This window comes from Emys orbicularis, chromosome 8 (assembly GCF_028017835.1).
Source record: "Emys orbicularis isolate rEmyOrb1 chromosome 8, rEmyOrb1.hap1, whole genome shotgun sequence".
NCBI lineage: Eukaryota > Metazoa > Chordata > Testudines > Emydidae > Emys > Emys orbicularis.
The window spans coordinates 6221571-6247929 of NC_088690.1; the positions used below are offsets into that span (position 1 = coordinate 6221571).

The following is a 26359-nucleotide window of genomic DNA, read 5'->3' on the forward strand; positions in this document are numbered from 1 at the left end:
GCATATCCAGAGACAATAAACCATTCTGAACTGTGATGGGAGAGAAGGTTGCGGGGGACGAGGTGTCACAGTGTTAGTACAAATGGTCCTTTTATTTTAACGATATAGGCTGACCCTGTACAATGTTCCCAGGCAGCTCTAGATGTACAGGATCCTTGGTCATTGTAGTCCTGTGTCTCTTCTTCATGCAGAGACTTCACATTGTGCTGAGTTATTTATTATATGCCGTCCCCCATTATTTTAATATCCCAGAGACAAAGCACAGAGGGGGAGCAACATTCCTTTCTATATGTACGGAACGACAGGGGTTACAGTTCAAGCACCTCTGTCCTCTCTTCTGAATGAACCCCCTTTCAGGTGGCTTCAAGCCTTCACCTCTAGGGCAGAATCCTGTGATTCTCCCACTCTTAGACCAGGGTACTAGTCTGTAGCACCCTGTGTACAAACTGCTTATCCCAACAGATCCTACTGGACTCGGGACCTACAGTTCTTCCCTCTGGGATCTAGTGGCCAGCAGTGAATAGAAGATCCAAAACAGCCTTCTTAAGCAAAGTATTGTGTAGTCCTAACAGTAGGAACACAGTATGACAAGGGAAAAGGTTTCTAAAACAACAAAAGGCCTACACGTAGGTTCATCTTACCTTCCTTGCCTTGGTAGGCACTCTAGGCAGCCTAAGGTCTGGGGGGCAGTTTCTCCCCTTTAACCATCAGCTAAACCCATCTCCCCCTTCCTAGGCTGATTCAGCCCTGGGGAATGGAGATAGCATATCACCACCGTTACGAGTCCCAGGCGTGCGTTAGTGAGCTCTTATGCGGACTACTGTCTGTCTTCCTGGGTCGTTTCCCTGAACAACGTTCAGACAAACATATGGAGCCCATAGTAGTCGAAGGGCTTGTCTAGATGGGGAGTTAGCGCTTGGCAAGCTGGGCTGTAAATCTACAGTGCGTTAGCGTGCTGCACACTAACGAAACCGACAACGGTTCTCAGGGCAGAGCCGGTCAATATGTGCAAGGGAACTTTTAGCACACGGTTGCATCATCCAGATGGGCCGTTAGTGCGCGGCATGCTAGGAGCACCTTAGCGTACTGCACACTAGCTCGCCATCTAGACAAACCCATAGATTACAGGCAACTCCATACCCATCACAATAGGTCTGTAGACAGGCTGTCTAGGGATATGAATGACCAATGTAATCAATCAGTGTGGACCAAACCACTAACACAAAGCTGTTTTTCTCTCTCCCAATCACGATTTTGCAGACCCCAAGGATAATATTTTCTATCACTACGTACTCCCATGGATTGGTAAGTATATTCTTGCTTTTAGCCATCAATAATGATATGGAGAAGCTACTCCACCAGCTGAGGATCAGCCCTTGTGTTTCCATGATTGCAAAGCAAGGCTGTTTCAGATTGTTTCAATACACAAAACCTCCCGGGGCAACTTCATCCCTTATTATTACCATTCATGATTATAAAGTAGTGCCTAAGGCAGGGCCAACCAAACGTGGGGCCCCATTGTGCTGGCCCTATACAAACAGAGCGTGAGAAGGGATGAAGCTGTTCGAATGAGTGGAATTACAACATGCCCAAATTTGGCTCTACCTGCTTTTGCTGTACTGCCTCAATGGTTTGTTCAGCAGCTGTCTGAAGTGTTTACGTTGTCTGTGATTTTAAAGACTTGCATTCTTGAATTCATTTCCATTTGAAAAGCTACACGGTGTATTAAACATTAAAAATATTTCGACGGAGCTGAGGAGCTGATTCACTGCAGCAATTTCCTCTCTAGTGACAGTCACTCTGGCCCAGAGGCGATCTGCCTCTTCTTGCCACTCAGCCTGCTAGCCAGGTCATGGTTTGGTCACACCACTTCTGGGGATTGGCGGGTAGTAATCGATCTATTGGGGATCGATTTATCGCATCCCGTCTAGACGCGATATATCGATCCCCGAACGCGCTCCCCGTCGACTCCGGAACTCCACCAGAGTGAGAGGCGGTAGCGGAATCGATGGGGGAGCCGCGGCCGTCGATCCCGCGCCGTGAGGACCCGAGGTAAATCAATCTAAGATACGTCGACTTCAGCTACGCTATTCACGTAGCTGAAGTTGCGTATCTTAGATCGATCCCCCCCTCTAGTGTAGACCAGCCCAACAAATTGAAGTTCTTACGTCTGGTCCTCGGTCCCAAATCTCAGCCTCAATGTCCACTCCTTATTCTCCTTTCCCAGGGCCTTAAATCATCCTGATCCCCTTATGTCAGGGGCTTCAAGCCACCTTCCCAGTGGCTAGTAGGGGAACCCAGATCCACCATCTACACTGGGTTCCAGGCCAGGAACCCTGGGATAAGCAGCCTAGATCTGCTCCCTCAGACACCGTGCTGCTGCCTCCCTGGACTCCTTCCTGCCTTCAGTCCCTTCTTCAGTTCTTTGTAACAATCAGCTGCTCCCAGGGTTTCTCCCCAAGAGGCCAAGTTCCTGCTCTTGTATCAGGGTCAACCACAGAAGCTTGCTCCAGTCGTGTGTCTTACCCCCACCCTCCACCCACAGGCTTTGTCCTCACCCCGAAGGAATCTTCTTGCTCCCCTCAGGTCTCTCCGCTCTCTATTACGAAGAGGGTGACTGCAGTCTTACAATAGGCTAATGGTACCAGGGGGAAGCCTGTAATAGGGTAGTGATGGGCAAACCCAGTTACCTTTCCACCTTGGAAATAAATATTCACGTGAAATGAGATTTTGTAAGATATTTACCTTGAAACTAGCAAACAGGATAAAATGTAATGAGTGGGGGTGAGGGTGGGGGAGAGACGCGGAGGTTTGGTTTGGAGACACATTCAGATGCTGCTTATCTGAACCTCTTGCACTTAGAAAAAAGTCAGGCTGGAGATTTTGCAAGAAGAAACTACCTCATTAGATTCTGGTACTTTCTTCCGGTTGAGCCAGAAATACCAGATGCGCAGCATTCCCTAAACTTGAACTGCATAGCTAGTAATACTGTTGATCGTGGACCCAAATTACTCGAGGCTAAGGCATTGATACAGAAATGATCAGATTGTGTTGACAGGCTGAATTTTTTAATTTGGAACTTTTTTCAATGAGAAAAAGGCCTTTCTTAAATGAAAATGTTTGTGGATATATATGTGGGTTTTCTTCAAATTTTCTGAATTTTTGACAATGCCCCCAAACCAAAAGCATTTCATTTTTCAAAACTGGAAACCTACTCCTTTTTTAATTGTAGGGGTTTTGGTTGTCTCCCCCCTTTTCTTTCAGTTTTTTTCTGCATGCCCCTCTTTTCACTAAAAAAAAAAAAAAAAAGAGGGGAAATGGGGAAAAACATTAAATCTCCAAAAACCAAAAAAAAGGTTTTGGAAAAGCAAACATTTTCCCATTATGTTTCCATTTTTTCTTCAAAATAAATCAAAAGATTTTGAATATTTTTGCAAGGCATGTAGAAAAAACTAAATTATTCCTCCCCCCGCACCCTCCAAAAACATACTTACCACTTTTCTGAGCAGCTTCCTTCTCTAGTGACTGAAATCATCTGATCTTTGTTGCCTTTGTTTCTCCAGGGAAAGGATTACTGACATTACAAGGACGAAAGTGGTTCCAGCATCGTAAACTGCTGACTCCTGGATTTCACTACGGGGTTTTGAAACCTTATGTGTCATTGATCACCAAGTCTACACAAGTGATGCTGGTAGGAACTGCCGTTGCTATTGTCATCACCTGTACTTGGTTCTTTTCCAACTTTTATGCTAAAGGCAAAGCTTCTCTTGCCGTTTCTTCGCTGTTCTCTTGGATTCTCTGCCTGCATGATGTATTATTTGAAGGACAGATGGGGTGATTCACTGCTGTCTTGAGTGCTATGACATAATTTACACGTTACCAGATCAGAATTCTCCACTCACTCACAATGGTGGTAACATTTTACATCCTCTTTGCACTCACTTTGAACAAGTATAAATCACTAGAGAGCTAATATAGCGAGCCCTACATCATCCTCCCAACACACACACTTTAAACCCCAGCATGGAAGTGGGGGTGACCAGAGGGGGTTTTCCAGAGAGCATCCGTGCTCCAGCAGTCCCCTGCTGCTAGTGTAGTTCCTTGGGATATGTTGCAGTTGAAAGCAAGTTAGAGCAGCCCTGAGTCTATAGGTCAAACCAGACCTAGGATCAGGGGAGTGCACTGGCTCCATGCTGCAGACAAATGTGAACCCCCCTCGCAGGCCCCTTCCAATGTACTCTGGGGGAAAATTCCCTCCCAACTCCAAACCTGTCCGTCAATATGACTCTGAATGCAGGAGAGAGTCAAACCAGCCAGGCATCTCGAAAGAGGATTCTCTGTACCATGTACCACCTCAGAGCACTGGTCCACCCTGTCCAATGTCCTGTGCCAAGCGGTGGCCAATCTCTGACGTTTCAGAGAAATGTGGGAAAACCCCTCAGTATTCATCTGGCCAATTGTGTACCAGGAAAAATATTCCTTCCTGACCCCAGCAGGCAAATGACTGAAGCCCTGAAGCATCCGATTTGATTATAGTCATTCTCTTAATACAGAGATGCAAGTGTTATGAGCATGTTGAGGGCAATGCAGGCGATTCTGTTCTCCCCATGGCCAGTGAAGAAAGGAGATGAACGGGGGACCCAAAGATTCACAGATCCCAAAGCCAGAAGGGACTGCTACGAACATCCATTTGACCCCATTGCACACAGAGGTTCCAAGTGATGGCAAGTCCACCCCCAACACGGATAAGCTGTTCCAGTGTTTAGGAAATCACCTAGCTTCAATTTTCAGCTCCCGGGTCTTGTTACGCCTTCATCAGCAAAGCTGAAGAGCCCCACACCATCAGATATCTTTCCCTCGCATAAGTACCGATTCACAGCATTAAGTCGCCTCTCAGCCCTCTCTTTGATAAGCTGAGTGGGCTGAGCTCCTTAGGTCTCACATTGGAAAGCTTGTTTTCCAGCGCTCAAGTCATTTTTGTGGCCGTTATTTTGAACTGTTTGATTAATACCTGAGTTTTTTGTTCTCACTCTTCCCTTTCTGTCTGCTCGCCTTTGCCTTAGTTTTTCCGTTTCCCCTTATGAATAACTTTTTCCTGCCTTCTTCCGTATAAATGTGCCCTCTGTCCTCCTCCATTTCTTCCTCTTCCCCCTTCCATTCTCCCCCAATTCACTTCCATTGGGCCCTACATTCTCCTCTTGTCAGTGGGGCCAGCAGGGGTCCAACGTGCCGCTTGGCTTCAGGGCAGCAGTGCCCCGGCAGTGGGAATCTAAGAGGGTGTCTTTTCTAGTAGGAATAAGTAGTGAGAGTCTCAGGAGTCGCCCTCTTTCTGGAGGTAGCCGTGCCTAGTGACAGGAGTCCAGAGGGCTGTGGTAGCGCCTAGCGGCAATAGACCAAGGAGCTGCCCTCTCTGGCAGTGGTATGGCCCAGTGGCAAGTGCAGGGAAGGAAGGGGAACCCGGGCCCACCCTACTCCACCATGATCTGAACCAGGCCCTTCAAAACCCGTTACCCCGTTGCAGGGTTCAGGTCTCCATATCACCAAGCATGTCCCCCGGATCGCTTCCTACCCTTAGTCCTTACTCTGGTATCTCTTCCGCTGGTTGCAGTGCATCATCCCCGTCAGTCCCTACGGTGAACTGGGCTCCTGTGGTATAGTCAGGATTCTCAGCCTTGGCGGTTTGTAGTCCCGTTGGCTTCTCAGCAGAAGCCTGCAGTGCATGTCCGCTTTCCTCCTCAGACAGCCCAGACTGGGCTGAGCTGTTTCCTTTTATATGCTCCCTCCACTGGGAGTGTGCCCAGCAAGGGCGAGGGGGCGTGTCCTCTTGGACACAAAGCAGTTTGTCACCAATGCGGGGTTGATACACGCAGTCACAGCTCCTCTGCTAAATTCCCCCCACCTCACCCTCAAGAGTAATCAGGAGGGGCAAAAGGAGTTCACAGGGCCATTTTGTATCCTGGTACTATTAACCCCCAGGATTCAGGCCCGTCAAAATCATGAGATTGGATTAAAACTCATGAGATTAAAACAATAATAAATAATAATAATAAACGCTGTGAATCTTTGAATGAATCCACGGCCAGAAGGCACCATTAGATCACTTAATCTGACCTCCTGTAGAAAACAGGCCATAGAATTTCACCCCATTTCTCAAGCCCTGTAATTTGTATTTAGCTAAAGCATCTCTTCCAGAAAGGCACTGGGTCTGGATCTGAAAACATCAAGAGATGGAGAAGGCACCATTTCCCTTGGTAGTTTGTTCCTAGGGTTAATCACTATCACTGTTAAAAATGTGTGTCTTAGTTCTAATCTGAATTTGTTTGGCTTTAGCTTCCAGCCATTGGTAAACTGGGTTCTTTTTATTTGCCCTCTGGTCTCTCAACTCTTTCGAGTGCACTTGGGTCACATTTTCAAGCCTTTCTCTGCAATCATGAGGGCTAGAAGCTTTCTTGTTTAAAAATGAAAGCTGAGATTTTCATGTATTCGCATGACTCCAGGAGCTGGGGCTTTAAGAGAAACACCAAATATCATGATACTCATAATAAATTCATGAGTGTTGGCAATACTAGTTCTCTTGATCCTTTAACTGGGAAGCGGAGGGGAAGGTGGTGGTGGTGTGTGAGCTCTCTTCTGTCTTCCTCTTGGAGCTGGTAGGTGGTAAGGTTAACATAAGAAGAACATCAAGTGATCCATCCCGTGTCACCCGTTCCCAGCTTCTGGCAAACATAGGCTAGTACACCATCCCTGCCCATCCTGGCCAACAGCTATTGATGGACCTATCCTTCATGAACTTACCTAGTTCTTTTTTGAATCCTGTTATAATCTTGGCCTTCACACCATCTCCTGGAAACGAGTTCCACAGGTTGACTGCGTTGTGTGAAAAAATTCTTCCTTTTGCTTGTTTTAAACTGCTCCCTATTAATTTCATTTGGTGACCCCCTAGTTCTTGTGTTATGAGAAGGAGTAAATAACGCTTCCTTATTTACTTTCTCCAATCATTATACCAATCAGCCATCTGAGGGGGTCAACAACCCACTCTCCTGTGATGTTAGGTATATCGACAGCTCCGTGTAAGCTCGAAAACTTGTCTCTCTCACCATGGAAGTTGGTCCAATGAAAGCTATTACCTCATTCACCTTGTTGCTGTAGCAACTAGCAAAGCACTTCTGTCCCATCTCATTTCCGTCTCCTTCCTGCATTAGGATAAATGGGAACATCTGATCACCCAGGAGAAGTCGGTGGAGCTCTTTGGACATGTCAGCTTGATGACTCTTGACAGCATCTTAAAATGTGCCTTTAGTCATGAGAGCAACTGCCAGATTGACAGGTCAGTACAAGGGGTAGACCTGGGCAACATTTTTTGGACAAATAATTTATTTGCCAAAAAATGCAGTTTTGGTTGACTCAAAACTATTTGCGAATTTGACACAAATAGTCACAAAACAGCTGGAGGAGAAGGGGGCGATGTGGTGCTTTTGCGATACCCCTCCTCCCATGCCCTTTATAATCTTTAGCCCAGTGGTTAAGATATCTGAGACTCTGGTTTGAATCCGCCTCTAGAAAATAGACTTTTTTGATTCACTGAAAAGTTTTGGCTTCAGTTCAACCCAAACTGATTTTTTTATTTTATTTTTTAGAACTGCCTTCAACCCAAAACATCAGTTATTCTCCCAGCTCTAACTGGGAGCTTTATGGAATGTTATCTGGATATATTGCTGCCACTAATTCACTGTTTAGGTATAGGATATTGCAACTTTGGGATTAATGGTGACTATGTTACATCTCTACCACAGGCAGAAAAGTTGTATACTTTGCTAAATGCCATTTAAATCCTTCCATAAACTTTTCTTTCAGGGAGAATTCCTACATCAAATCTGTCTTTGAAATCACCTATCAGATAAATTACAGGATCTGGTACCTCCCATATCAAATTGATTTCATCTATTGGCTCAGTCGTGATGGACGTCGCTTCCAGAAGGCCTGTGAAATGGTGCATCTCCAAACAGGTATTTCCCAAAGTTCTTGTCACTGTCTTTCTCTGAAACTTAGGGGGAAGGGCTAAAAGTTCTTTAGAGAAAATCTAACTCCCGCTGAAGCCAGTGAGAAGCGATCAGTTGACTTCAACAGAAGCCAGATTGTTGCCTTGGTCTCTATGACTCTCAGTATAGCAGCAAAGTCTTCTATTGATCTATAGACATTGTATAGCTGTGCAAGCTTCCCACATATTGTTCTGCCAATGTGCCTCACTCCTATCCTGAGGAGTCCACTTTTAGAGGTGAGAGGGAGGTGCACTCTTCATGGACCTTCATCCCACAGTATTCTTGCCGCCAAGTTAAAGAAATATGGGCTGGATGAATGGACTGTAAGGTGGATAGAAAGCTGGCTAGATCGTCGGGCTCAACGGGTAGTGATCAATGGCTCCATGTCTAGTTGGCAGCCGGTTTCAAGCGGAGTGCCCCAAGGGTCGGTCCTGGGGCCGGTTTTGTTTAATATCTTTATTAATGATCTGGAGGATGGTGTGGACTGCACTCTCAGCAAGTTTGCAGATGACACTAAACTAGGAGGCGTGGTAGATACACTAGAGGGTAGGGATCGGATACAGAGGGACCTAGACAAATTAGAGGATTGGGCCAAAAAAAACCTGATGAGGTTCAACAAGGATAAGTGCAGAGTCCTGCACTTAGGACGGAAGAATCCCATGCACTGCTACAGACTAGGGACCGAATGGCTAGGTAGCAGTTCTGCAGAAAAGGACCTAGGGGTCACAGTGGACGAGAAGCTGGATATGAGTCAACAGTGTGCTCTTGTTGCCAAGAAGGCTAACGGCATTTTGGGCTGTATAAGTAGGGGCATTGCCAGCAGATCGAGGAACGTGATCGTTCCCCTTTATTCGACATTGGTGAGGCCTCATCTGGAATACTGTGTTCAATTTTGGGCCCCACACTACAAGAAGGATGTGGAAAAATTGGAAAGAGTCCAGCGGAGGGCAACAAAAATGATTAGGGGTCTGGAGCACATGACTTATGAGGAGAGGCTGAGGGAACTGGGATTGTTTAGTCTCCAGAAGAGAAGAATGAGGGGGGATTTGATAGCAGCCTTCAACTACCTGAAGGGAGGTTCCAAAGAGGATGGAGTTCGGCTGTTCTCAGTGGTGGCAGATGACAGAACAAGGAGCAATGGTCTCAAGTTGCAGTGGGGGAGGTCCAGGTTGGATATTAGGAAACACTATTTCACTAGGAGGGTGGTGAAGCACTGGAATGCGTTACCTAGGGAGGTGGTGGAGTCTCCTTCCTTGGAGGTTTTTAAGGCCCGGCTTGACAAAGCCCTGGCTGGGATGATTTAGTTGGGAATTGGTCCTGCTTTGAGCAGGGGGTTGGACTAGATGACCTCTTGAGGTCCCTTCCAACCCTGATATTCTATGATTCTATGATTCTATGACCCTTGGCTTCTTTGATAAGGCTGCCATCAAAGGTGTTATGTGAGGTGGACATCTGATTGCACCTTGCAGTCATTACCTATCTGGGCTGGATTTGAGGACTTACCTTCCTCTAAATTCGAATTATGCAAACTCAAATTTAGTGAGAAATAACTGTGCAGCCAATTGGGTAATGGAATGAGAGAAATCCCATTTCCCCCCACATACGGATACAAGAAAGCACCGAGTAGAGTCTTTCTAACAGGCCTCTGCTTCTGCCCTTCTGCCCTGCATCCTATGGCACACAGAGTGAATCCTATCATCATCAACATGGAGGATGATGGGGCCAGAAACCCCTCACATGTTGAATGATGGTCCTTCACTCTGTTGGTAGAGCTAACAGAGAAATTCAGAGTCTTGAAATATATATTTTTATTATTCTTTTTCTGAAACAGATAAAGTGATAAAGGAGAGGAAGAAATCCCTCAAAGACGAGCGAGAACTTGAAAAGATTCAGAAGAAGAGACACCTGGACTTCCTGGATATTCTTTTGTGTGCCAAGGTAGGTACAGAAGAACCTTGGTTATTTCTCATATCTAGTAAATGAGTGTGTGTATGTCTGTTAGACAAAAAAATTCTCACATTGATTTTTCCACTTTGTAGCAGTGTAGTTCCCTAGCTGGGTTGGTCTAAAAGTGAATTTTCTCTGGCATCAGTTAATTTCTGGAGCAAGTTCTTTAAGGACTCCACATCCGTCAACTTCCTTTGTTTATAGGTATCTATGGCTTCAAATTCACATATTTTAGCATAGTCCAGGAATTCCCTATTTTTGAATGGTGGTCCCTTGTCCTATTCCTGATGATAAAGTGCATGATGCTTGTATCACGTTCTCATATACTTTCTGCTTTTGCCAGATCATATGTATGTCATCAACCAAAACATGCATAGTTGACACATAAGAAACATAAGAACGGCCATACTGGGTCAGACCAAAGGTCCATCAAGCCCAGTATCCTGTCCTCTGACAGTGGTCAATGGCAGGTGCCCCAAAGGGAATGAACAGACAGGTTATCATCAAGTGATCCATGCCCTTTCATCCAATTCCAGTTTCTAGCAAACAGAGGGTAGAGATACCATTCCTGCCCATCCTGGCTAATAGCCATTGATGAACCTATCTTCCACTAATCTATTTAGCTCCCTTTTGAACCCCGTTATAGTATTGGCCTTCACAACACCCTCTGGCAAGGAGTTCCAGAGGTTGACAGTGCGTTGTGTGAAAAAATACATTCTTGTGCTCGTTTTAAACCCGCTACCTATTAATTTCATTTGGTGGCCCCTTGTTCTTGTATTATGAGAAGGAGTAAATAACACTTCCTTATTTACTTTCTCTATACCACTCATGACTTTATAGACCTCTATCATATCCCCCTGTAGTCGCCTCTTTTCCAAGCTAAAAAGTCCCAGTCTTATTAATCTCTCCTCATACGGAAGCCATTCTATACCCCTAATCATTTTTGTTGCCCTTTTCTGAATCTTTTCCAATTCCAATATATCTTTTTTGAGATGGGGTGACCACATCTGCACGCAGTATTCCAGGTGTGGGCGTACCATGGATTTATATAGAGGCAATATGATATTTTCTGTCTTATTATCTATCCCTTTCTTGATGATTCCCAACATTCTGTTCGCTTTTTTGACTGCCGCTGCACATTGAGTGGATGATTTCAGAGAACTATCCACAATGACTCCAAGATTCTTTCTTGAGTGGTAACAGCTAATTTAGACCCCATCATTGTATACGTATAGTTAGGATTATGTTTTCCAGTGTGCATTACTTTGCATTTATCAACATTAAATTTCATCTGCCATTTTGTTGCCCAGTCACCCAGTTTTGTGAGATCCTTTTGTAGCGCATCACAGTCTGCCTGGGACTTAACTATCTTGAGTAGTTTTGTATCATCTGGAAATTTTGCCACCTCACTGTTTACCCCTTTTTCCAGATCGTTTATGAATATGTTAAATAGGACTGGGCCCAGTACAGATCCCTGGGGGACACCCCTATTTACCTCTCTCCATTCTGAAAACTGACCATTTATTCCTACCCTTTGTTTCCTATCTTTTAACCAGTTACCAATCCATGAGAGAACCTTCCCTCTTATCCCATGACTGCTTATTTTGCTTAAGAGCCTTTGGTGAGGGACCTTGTCAAAGGCTTTCTGAAAATCTAAGTACACTATATCCACTGGGATCTCCTTTGTCCACGTGCTTGTTGACCCCCTCAAAGAATTCTAATAGATTGGTGAGGCATGATTTCCCTTTAGAAAAACCATGTTTACTCTTCCCCAACAATGGTGTTCATCTATGTGTCTGATAATTCTGTTCTTTACAATAGTTTCAATGAATCTGCCAAGTACTGAAGTTAGGCTTACCACCTGTAATTGCCAGGATCACCTCTGGAGCCTTTTTTAAAAATAGTAGATTGGTGAGGCATGATTTCCCTTTACAAAAACCATGTTGACTATTTCCCAACAAATTATGTTCATCCATGTGTCTGACAATTTTGTTCTTTACGATAGTTTCAACCAATTTGCCCAGTACTGAAGTGAGGCTTACTGGCCTGTAGTTGCCAGGGTCACCTCTGGAGCCCTTTTAAAAAATTGGCGTCACATTAGCTATCCTCCAGTCACTTGGTACAGAAGTAGATTTAAATGATAGATTACAGATGACAGTTCGTAGTCCTGTAATTTCACATTTGAGTTCCTTCAGAACTCTTGGGTGAATACCATTAGGTCCTGGAGACTTATTACTGTTTAGTTTATCAATTTGTTCCAAAACCTCCTCTAATGACACCTCAATTTGGGACAGTTCCTCAGATCTGTCACCCAGAAAGAATGGCTAAGGTTTGAGAATGTCCCTCACATCCTCAGCAGTGAAGACCGATGCAAAGAATTCATTTAGTTTCTCCGCAATGGCCTTATCGTCCTTGAGTGCTACTTTAGCATCTCTGTTGTCCAGTGGCCCCACTGGTTGTTTAGCAGGCTTTCTGCTTCTGATGTATTTAAAAAAATGTTGCTATTACTTTTGGAGTCTTTGGCTAGCTGTTCTTCAAATTCTTTTTTGGTCTTTCTGATTATATTTTTACACTTCATTTGCCAGAGTTTATGCTCTTTTCTATTTTCCTCATTAGGATTTATCTTCCACTTTTTAAAGAATGCCTTTTTGCCTCTCACTGCTTCCTTTACTTTGTTGTTTAACCACAGTGGCTCTTTTTTGGTTCTGTTATTATGTTTTTTAAATTGGGGTATACATTTAAGTTGAGCCTCTATTATGGTGTCTTTAAAAAGTTTCCACGCAGCTTGCAGGGATTTTACTTTTGGTGCTGTACCTTTTAATTTCTATGTAACTAACCTTCTCATTTTTGTGTAGTTCCCCTTTCTGAAATTAAATGCTACAGTGTTGGGCCACTGTGGAGTTTTCCCCGCCACAGGGATGTTAAATTTAATTATATTATGGTCACTATTACCAAGCGGTCCAGCTATATTCACCTCTTGGACCACATCCTGTGCTCCACTTAGGACTAAATCAAGAATTGCCTCTCCTCTGGTGGGTTCCAGGACTAGCTGCTCCAAGAAGCAGTCATTTAAGGTGTCAAGAAACTTTATCTCAGCATCCCTTCCTGAGGTGATATGTACCCAGTCAATATGGGGATAGTTGAAATCCCCCATTATTATTATTGAGTTTTTTATTTTAATAGCCTCTCTAATCTCCTTGAACATTTCAGAGTCACTAACACCATCCTGGTCAGATGGCCTGTAATATAGCCCTACTGCTATATTCTTATTTTTCAAGCATGGAATTACTATCCATAGAGATTCTATAGTACAATTTAGTTCATTTAAGATTTTTACTTCATTTGATTCTACGCTATCTTTCACAGATAATGCCACTCCCCCACCAGCACGACCTGTTCTGTCCTTCCGATATATTTTGTACCCTGGTATTACTGTGTCCCATTGATTATCCTCAGTCCACCAGGTTTTTGCGATGCCTATTATATCCATATCCTCATTTAATACTAGGCACTCTAGTTCACCCATCTTATTATTTAGGCTTCTGGCATTGGAATATAAGCATTTTAAAAACTTGTCATTTTTTCGCTGTCCGTGTAACGGGGTTGGGACTCACCACCGCAGCGCCTCCTACTGGTTGTTCTGGGAATTAGCTCAGTCCAGTGGAGCGCCCCTCCTGGTGGTGTCCCGTCTGTCGTCTCGCCCTCGGTTGGCGTGTCTGAGCCCTCGTCGCTCACCAACTTGCGCCGTCCTCTTCGGGACCACTGCCCTCCGGCAGTGCCCCTCTGTCTTTCCACACCCCCTTCCGGGGGGGTGGGGGGGTCAATCAGCAGTCTCCTTGTCCAGCCACCGTAGTCAACCACACACCCCAAAGTCTAATCCCTCCCGTCAGGGATCTGGCGTGGTCTGTACTGGCCGCTCCCTACGGCCAATGGCTAGATGTACTGCAAGGGGGTAGCGGGGGACCCAGGCCCGCCCTCTACTCTGGGTCCCAACCCAGGGACCCTCTGGCAGCAGCCTCGCTGTCCTCCTACTCTCCCCTCGTCTGTCCGCTTCCCTGGGCCGCTTCCCCTACGGCCCCTTGCACCCGCTAGGCCCTTCCACTCAGGGCCTGCAGCCTGGCAGGCCTCAGGCTAGAGCTCCCCTCTGCTCCCTGAGCCTGGCCAGCACTGCACTGTCCGCGGTGCTAGTCTCCCAGTTTGGAGATAGACCTTCCCCTCTCGAAGGCCTGGGACAGACTGATTGCTCTCTCCCTGAGCAGCCTTTTATAGGGCTGAGCCTGGCCCTGATTGGCTGTCTCCAACCTGGGCCCTGATTGGCTCCCAGTAAGCCCTTCTCTGATTGGCTGTGCGTCTGGGCAGGCCCACTGGCCTGCCGCAGCCCATAATCTCAGGGAGTGGGGCAGCCGCCCCACTACAGTCCCCTATTGCATGACGTAATTGAATGGGACTTATTTTCATTTGACTGTTTCTCATCAGATCCTCCCTGTATTTTATCATTTTCCATCCTCTCCTCCTTATTAGGACATAGGGAATCTCCATTTATAGATCCTCCCCTAAGGGATGTCCGAACCACATGCTCCTCCGCACCTGTCGCCTTTCCCCCAGCCCCTTCCCCCACCTTTCCTTGATTACCAGGTGATATCTGGGCATGAATTATTTCTGCTCCAACTTCTTTCTTGTATATCAGTCACTGGTTTATCTTGAATTTCAGCCTTGAATCCAAGACCAGTGAGAATCTAGTGAAACTTCATACAACCATACTCAAAACCTAACATACCATTTTTCATTTGTGCAATCATTTTCTCTGATAGTATCTGTTACATTCTGGGGTGCAGTCCAGCCCAGTGACCGATTGTGTCACTGTGACAGGGTCCCCAGGGTGCAACCTGGAGTGTGGGACCTCTGAGCCCTCCAAACCCACCAACCTGGGCTGTCTCTCACATTGTGATGTTAATGTTCGTATAGGCAGTGCCTATAAGAAGCTACAAGCCTCTTATAGGCACTGCCCTTACATAGCCATCCACAGGCAGGGACACACCCCACTGAGTTACATGAATGATCTCCCAGCCACTCATGAACCATCAATAGAAAGGCTTCAGCCAATTCCCCCTAGCTCCCCAGCCTTGCATCCCAGAAATATACCGTCTTGCGTAAGGTTCCCTTGGACAGTGCAACCTCATGAATAAGTTTGCCACTTCTTCATAGGAAAGTAGATATGCACCAGCCTTTGTAATCTGAGCAGAGATTCCCCCAGCACTTCAACCCAAACTGTTTTAAATAAAATATAATAAAGCAGATTTGTTAACTAGAGAAAGATTGATTTAAAGCGATTATATGTAGCAGGCACAGAGATCAAAGTTGTTGTTTGCTAAAATGCAGACTGATCTATTCCTGCCAACTTTCATTGGCACAGAATAGCCATTTGACAGGCCAATCAGTGTTGATCAGCTAGAGGCGTTAGCTTGTCCTTTGACTTTGAGAACCAGTTTACCCACTCCCCAGAGGTGTCTGGTAAACACACTGTAGTCATAATTTCAGTTTATGTTCATAACTCTTAATCCACATTCCGTACAGACATTAAACAAGAATATTGATCAGCGTGTTCGTTTTTAAATGCTACCTCGCAAGGCATATGTTGCACAACAATTATTTCAGTAATGTGTAGGGTGTGAATACAGTGGTGCTTTTGGTAACAGGGATCTCATTGCACATGTTATAGCAGTCATTGAATCCTATGCAGGGCCGGCTTTAGGAAGTGCGGGCCCGATTCGGATACCCGGCGGCGGTCCGGGTCTTCGGTGGCACTTCGGCGGCAGGTCCTTCACTTGCTCCGGGTCTTCCGCGGCACTGAAGGACCCGCCGCTGAAATGCCGCCAAAGACCCGGAGCGAGTGAAGGACCCGCCGCCGAAGACCCGGACCGCCACCGGGTGAGTAAAAATTAAAAAGTTAGGTGCTCTTCTTTAGGGTGCGGGGCCCTCTTAGGTGCAGGCGTGGGGCCCTCTTAGGCACGGGGCCCTCTTAGGCGCAGGGCCCGAATTGGGGGAATCGGCCTAAAGCCAGCCCTGGTCCTATGTCTCGATAGTGATGTAGCTCCCAACCCTTCCTTAGAAGCATCTTGAGCTTTTTCAGTGGGTAAAAGAATTACACCCACAGTGCTGATATCAACATTACAAATCCTTGATCTCTCATGCTTTGGCATCCATGCTTATTTTGTATCTTACTGAAGAAATTTCCTCAAGTGAATAGCTCAAGCTGCAAGTTGTGTATGAACCCACATTGCACAGGTTCCCTTCAGAAAAAGAGGAGAGCAGGATGCACGGTGGGAGTTGTCTTTCTGACAATCTGTCAAGGGGTCAGCGGGGTCTGAGGTGCCATTTTGCTTTAAGGGCAGTAGAGGCCAGTGGTGGGATCCTAAGAGGTGCTTCCTCTGGTGGGAGTTAGTAGTGAGAGTCCAATGAGTCGCTCTCTCTGGCAATGGCTTTGCCAAGCGTCCACGAAGCTGCTTTAGCTAGGGGCAGTACCGCCCGGTGGCTAGAGTATGAGTAGCCACTTTAACTAGTGGCAATGCCACCCAATGGTGAGAGTCCAAGTAGGCCTCTTTCCCTGGCAGCAGTGCCGCACAATGGCTAGAGTCCCAGTGGTCACTTTCCCTAGGGGCAGGGTCGCCTAATGACAAGTGCAGGGAGGGTAGGGGAACCTGGGCCCACACTACTCCACCGGGTTATGACCCAGGGCCCTTCGAAACCAGGTACCCTGTTATAGGTTTCCGAATCCCTAAGTGCATCCCCTGAGCCATTTCCTACCCTTTGTTTTGTCTCTGGCAGTTCTTCCGCTGGTTGCGGCACATCGTCCCCTTCAGTCCCCACGAGCGACTGGCTCCCCAGGGTGCTTCGCCTCAGTGGTTTGAAGTCCTGGCGGCTTCTTGGCAGGAGCCTGCTGCACACATCTGCTCTCCTCCTTAGCCAGCCCAGACTGAGCTAAGCTGTTCCCTTTTATATGCTCCCTCCATGAAAACATGCCCAGCAAGGACAAGGGGGTGTGGCCTGTTCAGCCCAAACCCGTCACAGGATCCTGGCCCACAGCGGAGAATGGGGACAAGGGGAGCCAATTACAACTCCCATGAGGCACTACAATGCCTATTCTCAGCCAAAATCTTTCAGTTTAGAGTTTGATGAAAACTTCTAATTTCCCATCATTTTTTTTTTTTTTGGATGAAAACAAATGGACAATTTCCATGAGGAAAAAAAATCAGACCAGCTCTACTAGCCACCGCAGTCTGTGCACTGGTCTTGGAGTGAACCACATTGCATGCCCAATGGGGGAGAGACCTGAGAGAATAGAGAGATTTCTGGAGCTCAGGGGTAGAAAGAAAGAGAGAAGAGACCATTTTTAACCCTCCTTCCCTACTGTTACTCTGCATTTGGAATAACCATTAGTAGTGGTATGTCTGCTTAATGTTTGCCAAGGACAGCATTAGGTGCAATGTGGTGCAGCAGCAGCAATATATCTCTGGGCTAATACCTTCCCTTGCCCAATATCCCTGTCTAATTAGGATGAAAAGGGAGCTGGATTATCTGATGAAGACATACGTGCTGAGGTGGACACTTTCATGTTTGGGGGTCATGATACCACAGCCAGCGGGATCTCTTGGACCTTATACTGCCTGGCCATGTACCCAGAGCACCAGCAGAAATGCAGAGAAGAGATACGGGAGCTTCTGGGAGATGGGGAGACCATTCAGTGGTGAGCGCTCACATCTTATTTCATGTCATTTCCTCTCAAGATTATGTCTGGTGAATTAAGATATTCTTGAGCGTTGGAAACCAAGAAGTCCCTGAAACTCAGGGCATCAGGCAGTGTGGTATACTGCCCTGATATTTAGTTGATCCAAAGCCCAGTGGTAGTCAGAGGGAGTCTTTACAATGACTCCAATGGTCTTTGGATCAGAGTTTTGAACAGGATTTTCATTGTCTTTAACACGGATGGCTTGCAAGAACATTTCATGTTTTGCGTGTAAATGGAGACTGTCAAATAGCTGAGGGTTCAGCTAGCTCTGATTTACTTATATATTTAAAAATCCAACTCCCCACATTAAACACAAAGAGACACTAACTTTGTGGGACCCACGGTTTTAAAAAAGTTTCACGCTCTTGTTCTCCACTGTCTGGCTCTTCAGGGGCATTCAGTTAACAAATGCTAATCCCACAGCTGTGCCTGACATCACTGATGAGACTGACATAAGCAGGCGAATTAATGGCGCCATATGTGACTTTCAGATCCATTAAAAATAAGCGGATGCTACCCCTGGAAATCTGTGTTGCAAAGTTGTCATAAAAATCTACCAGCATGAGTGCAAAATTTTATCTCCCATCATCCAACCCTCTAATCTAGATAATTAAGTAGCTCTTGTCACTGTAATATGTATCAAGTATCAGAGGGGTAGCCGAGTTAGTCTGGATCTGTAAAAAGAGACAAAGAGTCCTGTGGCACCTTATAGACTAACAGATGTATTGGAGCATAAGCTTTCGTGGGTGAATACCCACTTCGTCAGACGCATGTTATATGTATGAGAGCCTTGGATGATAATGAGAAAATTAAACAATATTTTACTTGTCCATCAAAAAGTGTAGTGGTCAAAGGCAAGCTGAATTTTGTAACCCTGTTTTAATTAGGGTCACTCTCAGATTAAACCACTTGGACTGAGCTGGGAGTAGATTTCAATCATGTTCTGTGAATATTCAAATGGTTTAATGAGTTCCCATGGGCCTCCTTGCATTCTGTCCCTTTGGCTCTCTGAAAATGTTCACGCGATTAGGTATTATTGGCATGGATTTTTGTGGGAAGCAAATTTCAAATCCACGTGCATGAATATTTGTAGGAACCAAATTTAAATGTGCCTAGACAAAGGTTCCTGTTGGTAATGCTTGTGGCCTCATTCAAACAGGCAATGTTGTACTGTATAACCTATCTGTCTAATCACAACTAAGCCACATGACTTAAATTTCTAGTAGAAAGTGCCGGAACCTTTCAGCAAACTGTTTGCAATCAGTCATAACCCACAGAGTAAAAACATAATATTCCATGAGCAGAAAAAAAGGAGACTGAATACGTTGGGTCATTTTTCACTGTGGTTTCTTTACTCACCTCAAATGCTTATCTACACAGCTTTGTACACTCTTTAGGGCAGTCCTCTCCAACCTTTTTACACACAAGATCACTTTTTGAATTTAAGTGCAACCCAGGATCTACCCCGCCCCTTCCCCGAAGCCCCGCCTCGCTCACTCCACCCCTCCCCCCACTCTCCGTCGCTCTCCCCACCCTCACTCCCTTTCACCGGACTGCGGCAGGGGGTTGGAGTTCAGGAGGGGGTGCTGGGCTGGGGCTGAGGGGTTTGGAGTGTGGGAGGGGGTACAGGGTGCTGGCTCTGGGGTGGGGTCAGGGCTGGGGCAGGGTTTGGAGTACAGGAAAGGGCACGGGTGCACGAGGGGGTTTAGGGTGCAGGAAGGGGTATGGAGTGCTGGCTCTGGGAGGGGGTCACGGCTGGGGCAGGGGGTTGGGGTGCAGGAGGAGGTAAGGGGTGAAGGAGGAGGATGGGGTACTGGCTCCAGGAGGAGGCTCAGGGCTGAGAGCTGGGAGTTGCATAAATAATCATAAAAATGAATGACAGCTTTTGTTGGCTGTGTAGCCACTCAGCCTTTCCCACCCAAACCCTCTGTCCTTTCAGAAACTGGGGAGGTGTGCCAAGGAAAGCAGGTAGAGAGCATGCAGACAGGCCTGGATTTTAAATGTAGGTCAACTGCTTTATGTTTCAGGAGGAAACTATGTGCCCAATCCTGCAAACACTTGTGACTAAGCCAGAAGTGCAAGTAGGCCGGTACCCTCCGGTACGCCGTACCAGCAAGCTATTTATAGCCAGTATGGAGTACCGGAAAGACACAGCAGCAGGAGGAGGAGGAGAGGGCTGTGGGGCAGGGCTGGGGGTTCTGCTCCTTTCCCCGCTGCCCTTCCCACCAGGGAAAGGAGCAGAACTCCCCTCCCCACCCCCTGCCCTTCCACGGATCGGACACACTGGACTCATTGGAAAAGCAGAAGAGTTACAGATCTAGGCAAAACTAACAAACAAAACAAGCTCAGGGGATATGACCCCATGGCCACAAATTGAAAGAGAAGGAATAGTTCACAAAGACTTCATTAAGCAAAGCCACTGTGGTCCCCATAGTGCCATTAGCTGAGCAACTGCCATTCTTATATACTGAGGTGGCCAAACTGACTGACCCTCCGAACCGCATACCATAATCTTCAGAAGTTCAAGAGCTGCAAGACATCCACAACCTGGTAGGTGGAGAATGGGGGGTGGGCTCCGTGAGCCGCATTTTAACTGTAAAAAGAGCCGCGTGTGGCTCACGAGCCATGATTTGGCCACGCCTGTTATATACATCATTATGACTAGGGTAAGTCTTCATTGCAGAGTTATTCTGGGCTACAGCCTGGGTGTTATCCTACCCTCCCTCTGGTTCACACTGCAAAACCTAGGCTTGAGGATACTCTGAGCCCGAGCTAGCAGGCACAGCTGAAGGTATAGACATGAACTCAGGTTTTGCTGCAGGCTGGCTTGACCACCCACCTACTTTTCAGTGAGCACACAGGGTAATCAACCATGGGCGCTGTAAATCCTCTAATCCTATCCCCCCGAATCACCGGACTTACTTTCTGCTGATTTTCATCACATGGGAGAAAATTAAACTGTATTTTACAGGCTTCAAAAATAGGATCAAAGGAAAGAAGTTGTCAGTGTAAAAGCCAGCTAAGCAGGTCTAGTGAAAATGATCATTTTAGGCAGAACAATACGGTCAGCAGCTCAGCCGGGACACTGGGTGTAGGTTTTGTATGCAGCGTGGATTCTCAGCACAGCCATTGCCTGCCAGTATTATTGCATTGAGAAGGGTGTCACTCAGTTTCTCTTGCTTGCAGGGATGACCTGGGTAAGATGCCTTACACCACAATGTGCATCAAGGAGAGTATGCGCATTTTCCCTCCAGTGCCCCTTGTGAGCCGCCAGCTCAGCAAACCCATCACGTTCCATGATGGACGTTATTTACCAGAAGGTCGGTTTACTCCATTTGCCCTTTCTGGAGTCTGCACCCTGTCTTGCTGGTTGTTGAGAGCTACAAATTGCTTCCACAGCCACTCCATTAAGCCTCACCAAGTCCGGGCTTACTAAATGGGCCATGTAGAATCCTGAAGTTATTTGGTCTCGAATTGGCCTCTGTTGGGTCACATAGTCCATCTGCCTTCATTATTGCTGCATCTGAGCCTATTATCCCTAGTAGATGGGTCTAAGAACTAGCCTTGGCTTTGAATGCCTTCTCCAGTCATGGTGATCTCACCATGTTCATTGCAAGACTTTCGAGGCTTCCCCTCTCTTCTCCCTCCCCGTAACACTGTTGAGAAGCTGAAAGGAGAATACGTCCATGAACGTCTCATGCTGCCGACCTCCACAGATCCTACCCCTTTCTTTCCTCCACACATAGACTACTGCAGTTGTGGGGCTGCAATCGTCCTCCTAGAGCAGTACAGGGAATAAGGGGGACAAAAATGTTCCTCTGGTGGTCAGCAGGGTTGGAGGTGATCATGGTGATGGTGTAGTCCAGTCTTCCCAGTTCCCAACTGCCCCAGGGGAAAATCTCTGTGCTAGCAGATCTGCCCACCCTCAATGATGGATGCAAAATGGAGCTTCTGCAGTTGACTCTCAGCTGTGGAGTCCCACCCGCCCCCTCACTTCCCTTTCTGTGGAGATGGGGAGACGTAACAGGGGTGCAGGGCCTCCCTGGTGTTGTCTCCAATAGTCCCAAGGGATATCTAGACTCTGAAGCCTGGACACTGGATGGAGCGTGGCTGATATGTTGCCCATTTCAAGCCTCCCACGTAATTCCAGTTGATGTCCACAGCCATAGAGTCAGGCTGAGTTGTGGAGCTCCAGCTGGTTTCATGTCACAGAACAAGTTATTATTATTTATTATGATAGATATTATTATTATTATCTAGGAAGAGCTAGATATTATTATTGCTCTTATCACCGAAGTTCGGGGGAGCGCTGTAATACCTTCCCACTGAGCAATTGCACTGGGATGGGTGGCCTGAAAATGGGGGTGATAAAAATGCTAGCTACTGTGGTTGTAAGAACGCTTAGCCCCTCAGAGAACATAGCTTAAGCAGAGAAGCTATGTCTAAGACCTGTCTTTTTCTTGAGCTTTTTATCTCTTCTGTTGCTTTGCAGGCACTTTGGTTGGAATAAACATCTATCTTATACATAGGGACCCCAACTTATGGAAAGATCCTGAGGTACGGTACTTTTTTGTCTTTATAACAGTAACCTGCTTCCTGCAGCTACTGTACTGGGGTAGTGACCGGGGGGGCCCAGTCCTGGATCAGGTCCCCATTGTGTTAGGTGCTGTACAAACACAGAGCAAGATCCTGGCCCTTGCCCCATAGAGATTACAGCCTAAATATCTCAGACAGAGAAAAGATGAAAGGGGGCAAAAAAGAAAGGGGAAGTGACTTGCCAAAGGTCACACAGCATTTCAGGACATAGAATCCAGGTGGCCTGACTGCCAGGGCCGCATCCTTATCCCCTGTATCATGGTACTGCCTATTCAAAGGATGTAATAAAGCTCCCTGCCACACCTGGCTCTGTTGTGGCCCTCTGGCTGGAGACACATCTAATTATTTACTATGCTATAATCTCACTTATGCAACCATGACACAGAGAGGCTATCATTCAGCAAGCAACAGGAATATGAGAAATCAGCCGCCAATCTAAACAGGAGTGCTACAGTGATGTTATCTCTTCTGAGTTATCAAACACTCTCATTACAGGTATTTGATCCCATGAGGTTTTCGCCGGAGAACTCCTCCCAGAGACACTCCCATGCTTTCATGCCTTTTTCAGCTGGAGCAAGGTGCGGTATAGCGTTAGTATTCGTGTCTAGTTAGTGCCACACACCTACGCAGCGCTTTACAAACCTGGAGTCAGTGCTGCCAAGAGCTCAGGCCCGGATCCAGATGGGAGTTTTGCCACTGACTCCAATGGGAGCAGGATGAGGCCCTACGGCAGACAGGAAAAAGGGAAAGAAGATACTTTAAGGCAACAGAATGGGACATGGCATAGAGAGATCATCGGCCAGGAAGACAAGGCAGAGCAGATTCCTGGGGAAGTGGGTTTTAAGGAGGCATTTGAAAGGGGAGAGAGTGCACTAGGTAGACAGGAAATAGGAGATTGTTCCATATACAGAGAACAGTGTGAAGCGAATCCAAGAATGGGAGACACAGAAGGGATTGGAAGCCTCCAACCCCTTCTTCTGAGGCTGCCAGCTCCTGGTTTGATCCCTGGAGTAATTTAGAGCAGCCTCAGAGCTGCTTTACATTACCCTGGATGTCATGGGGCCATTCCAACAGCCAGAGATTGGTATTTCAGTGCAGAGATCACCCTTTCCCATGACACACCCCCTACACTGGGGACCAGGAAGTGGACTGGCACAGGGGTCGCTATGACAGCTTTTTGCCCCCACAAAGTTTTCTCCCCATAAGGGCTCCATGGAAGTGAATGGGTCAGATTCCCAGCTCGTGTAAGTCTGTGTAGCTCCAGTGAAAAATCTTTTAAATCTTCTATTAAAGATACAGAAAAGAAGGAAAAACAATTCAAGCATTTGAAATGTAAGGTATTAAGTAAGGCTTTCATTTTAACAGCATCCCTTGATCCCTTTCCCTTTAGCCGGAGCGAGTTTTTAGAAGGAAAACCCTCCTATTTTACAGTCTCTTCGCTGGTATTAAAGATGGCAATAACTGTCCTTTTTGGGAGAAAGATAAGTTAGTTGAGGTGGGTTGGTGCTGTTGTTGTTAAAACCCAGTCCCGTTTCCTAAAAGACAGAAGAAGACAAATCCACACAAGAGGGGAGAAAAGAACAGCAAGGATAGGAAATGCAGCTTCTGTCTCTGGTGTTGGCTTTTACTTGCAACCTCAGCGCTGGAGAAACAAGCGTGGCACATATTTTTATTAGCCGCTCCGAGACCTGGCAAACTCATACCAGCAGTGGACTGTTTAGAGCATTGCTTTTCAACTGCCTCTGTGATCACAGGCTTACAGCAGCACAGCAAAATAGACAGTCTCGGCCGGCTAAGCCACTCTTATTAGACAGAAGGAAAAAGGAAAGGAATAGGAAAGAGAAGGAACAAGGCAGGAAAGGACAAAATCTCACATCCCAGGTGGCGGTTGGGATCTAGCCTGAGCCAGTGGAGCTGGCCATGTCATCTGAGTCTCATTGTGCTCGGGATGAGGATGACAAAGGCCAACAATGGCCAAGTAGCTCCCGCGGTCCCAGGAGATGGTGGTGGTGGCTGTCCTGATGGCAAAGCTCGCTCCTTTCTATTTATCTGTCCCCAACCAGCAGCTGTCAGACAGCTTCTTCTCCTTTAAACGAAAAGGGAGTTTTGAGCAGAATATTTTGTTCTTATTACCACGTTCACCAGTTAGGCCTAATTTCCAACACACCAGTTTTGGTCCTTTGATTTCCAGTCCTGCACTTCTCTTGTTTTCCAGACATGGTCTAAACACATTCCCTGAGTTAGATCAGGAGGCCTTTTTGTTTGGACTAATTCAGTTTGTTTCCCCTTTGCACCTTTCCCCATCAACGTGGGTTGTTATAGATTATTGTGACACTTTATGGACGTTCACTCACTTGTCACAGCTGGGCTTACAGTTAGGGTATATCCGCAGACCCAATTATCACATCTCCTTTCCCAAGATCTGCCCCCTACACCTGGGGATTACAAGTAGCGTGGCACAGGGGACACTAAGACAGCTTTATGCCCGCACAGAGATTTCTCCCATGGTGGGCTCCATAGAAGTTCATGGGCCAGAGCCCCCAGCCGGCGTAAATCAATCAGTGTAGCACCACTGGGTTCCTTTGACTTAATCATTCTGTAAATAACAGTTACAAAAAAGGCACAAAATCTGCCTCACCCGGACACTGATTAACACAAGTTAGAGTGTTTTCTTCTCACACCTGACATAATATTAAACCACACACTTTAAAATTACAGACATAGCTGGAGGCAATGGGGTTTTGTCATTTGAAGCTTGGTAAACAAACTCTATTTGATTCTTTCCTAATTTAGCTTCTGAAAGGCCCCTCCAGCAGGGGATAAGTGACTCCACCTTCTCAACACAATAGGGAGAAATCCAACCCTACTGTGCTTTTCCATATCATTTACACATTATTACACGGTTATGCTGCCCTTCCTGGCTCTGCTGAGAATATCAGGGATTATACAGCCAAACATGGGACATGATCCTACCTATTCATTACAATCTGATTTAGGATACCAGAAGCATAATTTGCCACTGTGCTACTGCTGTTTTATTCCAGCATCAGTCTGTTGAAATCAAGGGCATTTCACCAGCACTAAGCAGGAGTCAGAGAGCAGTGAATCAGGCTCAAATGATTCAAGATCACATTCTGATTGGTCATATCGGCCTTTTTCATGAGGTTACGATAAGCCGGAAGAATGGCCGGGGGAGGGGGGGAGATACAACTGCAGTCGGCAGGGTCTTCCTCAAGGCATAATATTTATAGCAAAAAGGCAAATTAAGGTAATTTAAGTGAAAAAAGGAAATAGCGAGCTCCTCAGCTCGGGAATCAACCCAGTCCTGTGACCCCGAGCATGGAACCTGTTCCTGCCAAAAACATTCTCTCGCCTCTCTATCTCCCAAGCAACAATTTATAACCCTGTCCCTAAGCACCTGGGAAGGGACAGGGGGAAGCTGAGTCGAGGTTAACCCCTTATTTGCCAAGGATCAGATTCAGCCGTGTGCACACGGTCACAATCACCAACTCCCAAGGATGTCTGGCTGCAAGCTCATCACCCACACAGAAAGGAAAGCCCGCATACCTGTGACATACAGAGGGTGGGGAAATAAGGAAAAGGGGGTGGGCGGAAAGGGGGTGGGCAGTGCTGTTCAGTGAGGCAGCTTCTTTTCAAATCAGCCCAGCTACCTGTAGAGATTTGCTGGCTGTGAGGGGGGGAAGAGGGGAGATGGGACATGGGTGGGGTTGGCCGCTAGAATTTCTCCACTGGCTTCAATTTAAAGAGACATGCCACATTTTCTTCTCCAGCCTATGGCGCTGAGCAGTATTTGAAAGGTAGCAGGACTACATCAGAGTATTCCTTCAAGTGAGAAGGTGAATTGAGAGCTGTTAAGTACATGTTTATGTTTTAAAGGAAATAACTGGGATGTGGGGTCGAGAGACAGGGGGAAAACAAGAATATAGAAAATGCCAAACATGAGGCCAGCTGCTCCTTCCAGCAGCATGCA

At 46.5% G+C, this 26359-nt stretch overlaps 1 protein-coding gene across 1 annotated transcript in view; it reads left to right on the forward strand.

The window, feature by feature from the left end:
• LOC135882985 (cytochrome P450 4B1-like) overlaps window positions 1–26359 on the forward strand; it is a 43865-nt gene that overhangs the window by 12420 nt on the left and 5086 nt on the right. Inside the window, exons 3-11 of the mRNA XM_065410009.1 lie at window positions 1261–1305; window positions 3564–3691; window positions 7203–7327; window positions 7855–8006; window positions 9871–9977; window positions 17540–17730; window positions 20959–21092; window positions 22265–22329; window positions 22864–22946. Of these exons, the coding sequence (XP_065266081.1) occupies window positions 1261–1305; window positions 3564–3691; window positions 7203–7327; window positions 7855–8006; window positions 9871–9977; window positions 17540–17730; window positions 20959–21092; window positions 22265–22329; window positions 22864–22946 (1030 nt within the window). The remainder of the gene's footprint in view (window positions 1–1260; window positions 1306–3563; window positions 3692–7202; window positions 7328–7854; window positions 8007–9870; window positions 9978–17539; window positions 17731–20958; window positions 21093–22264; window positions 22330–22863; window positions 22947–26359) is intronic.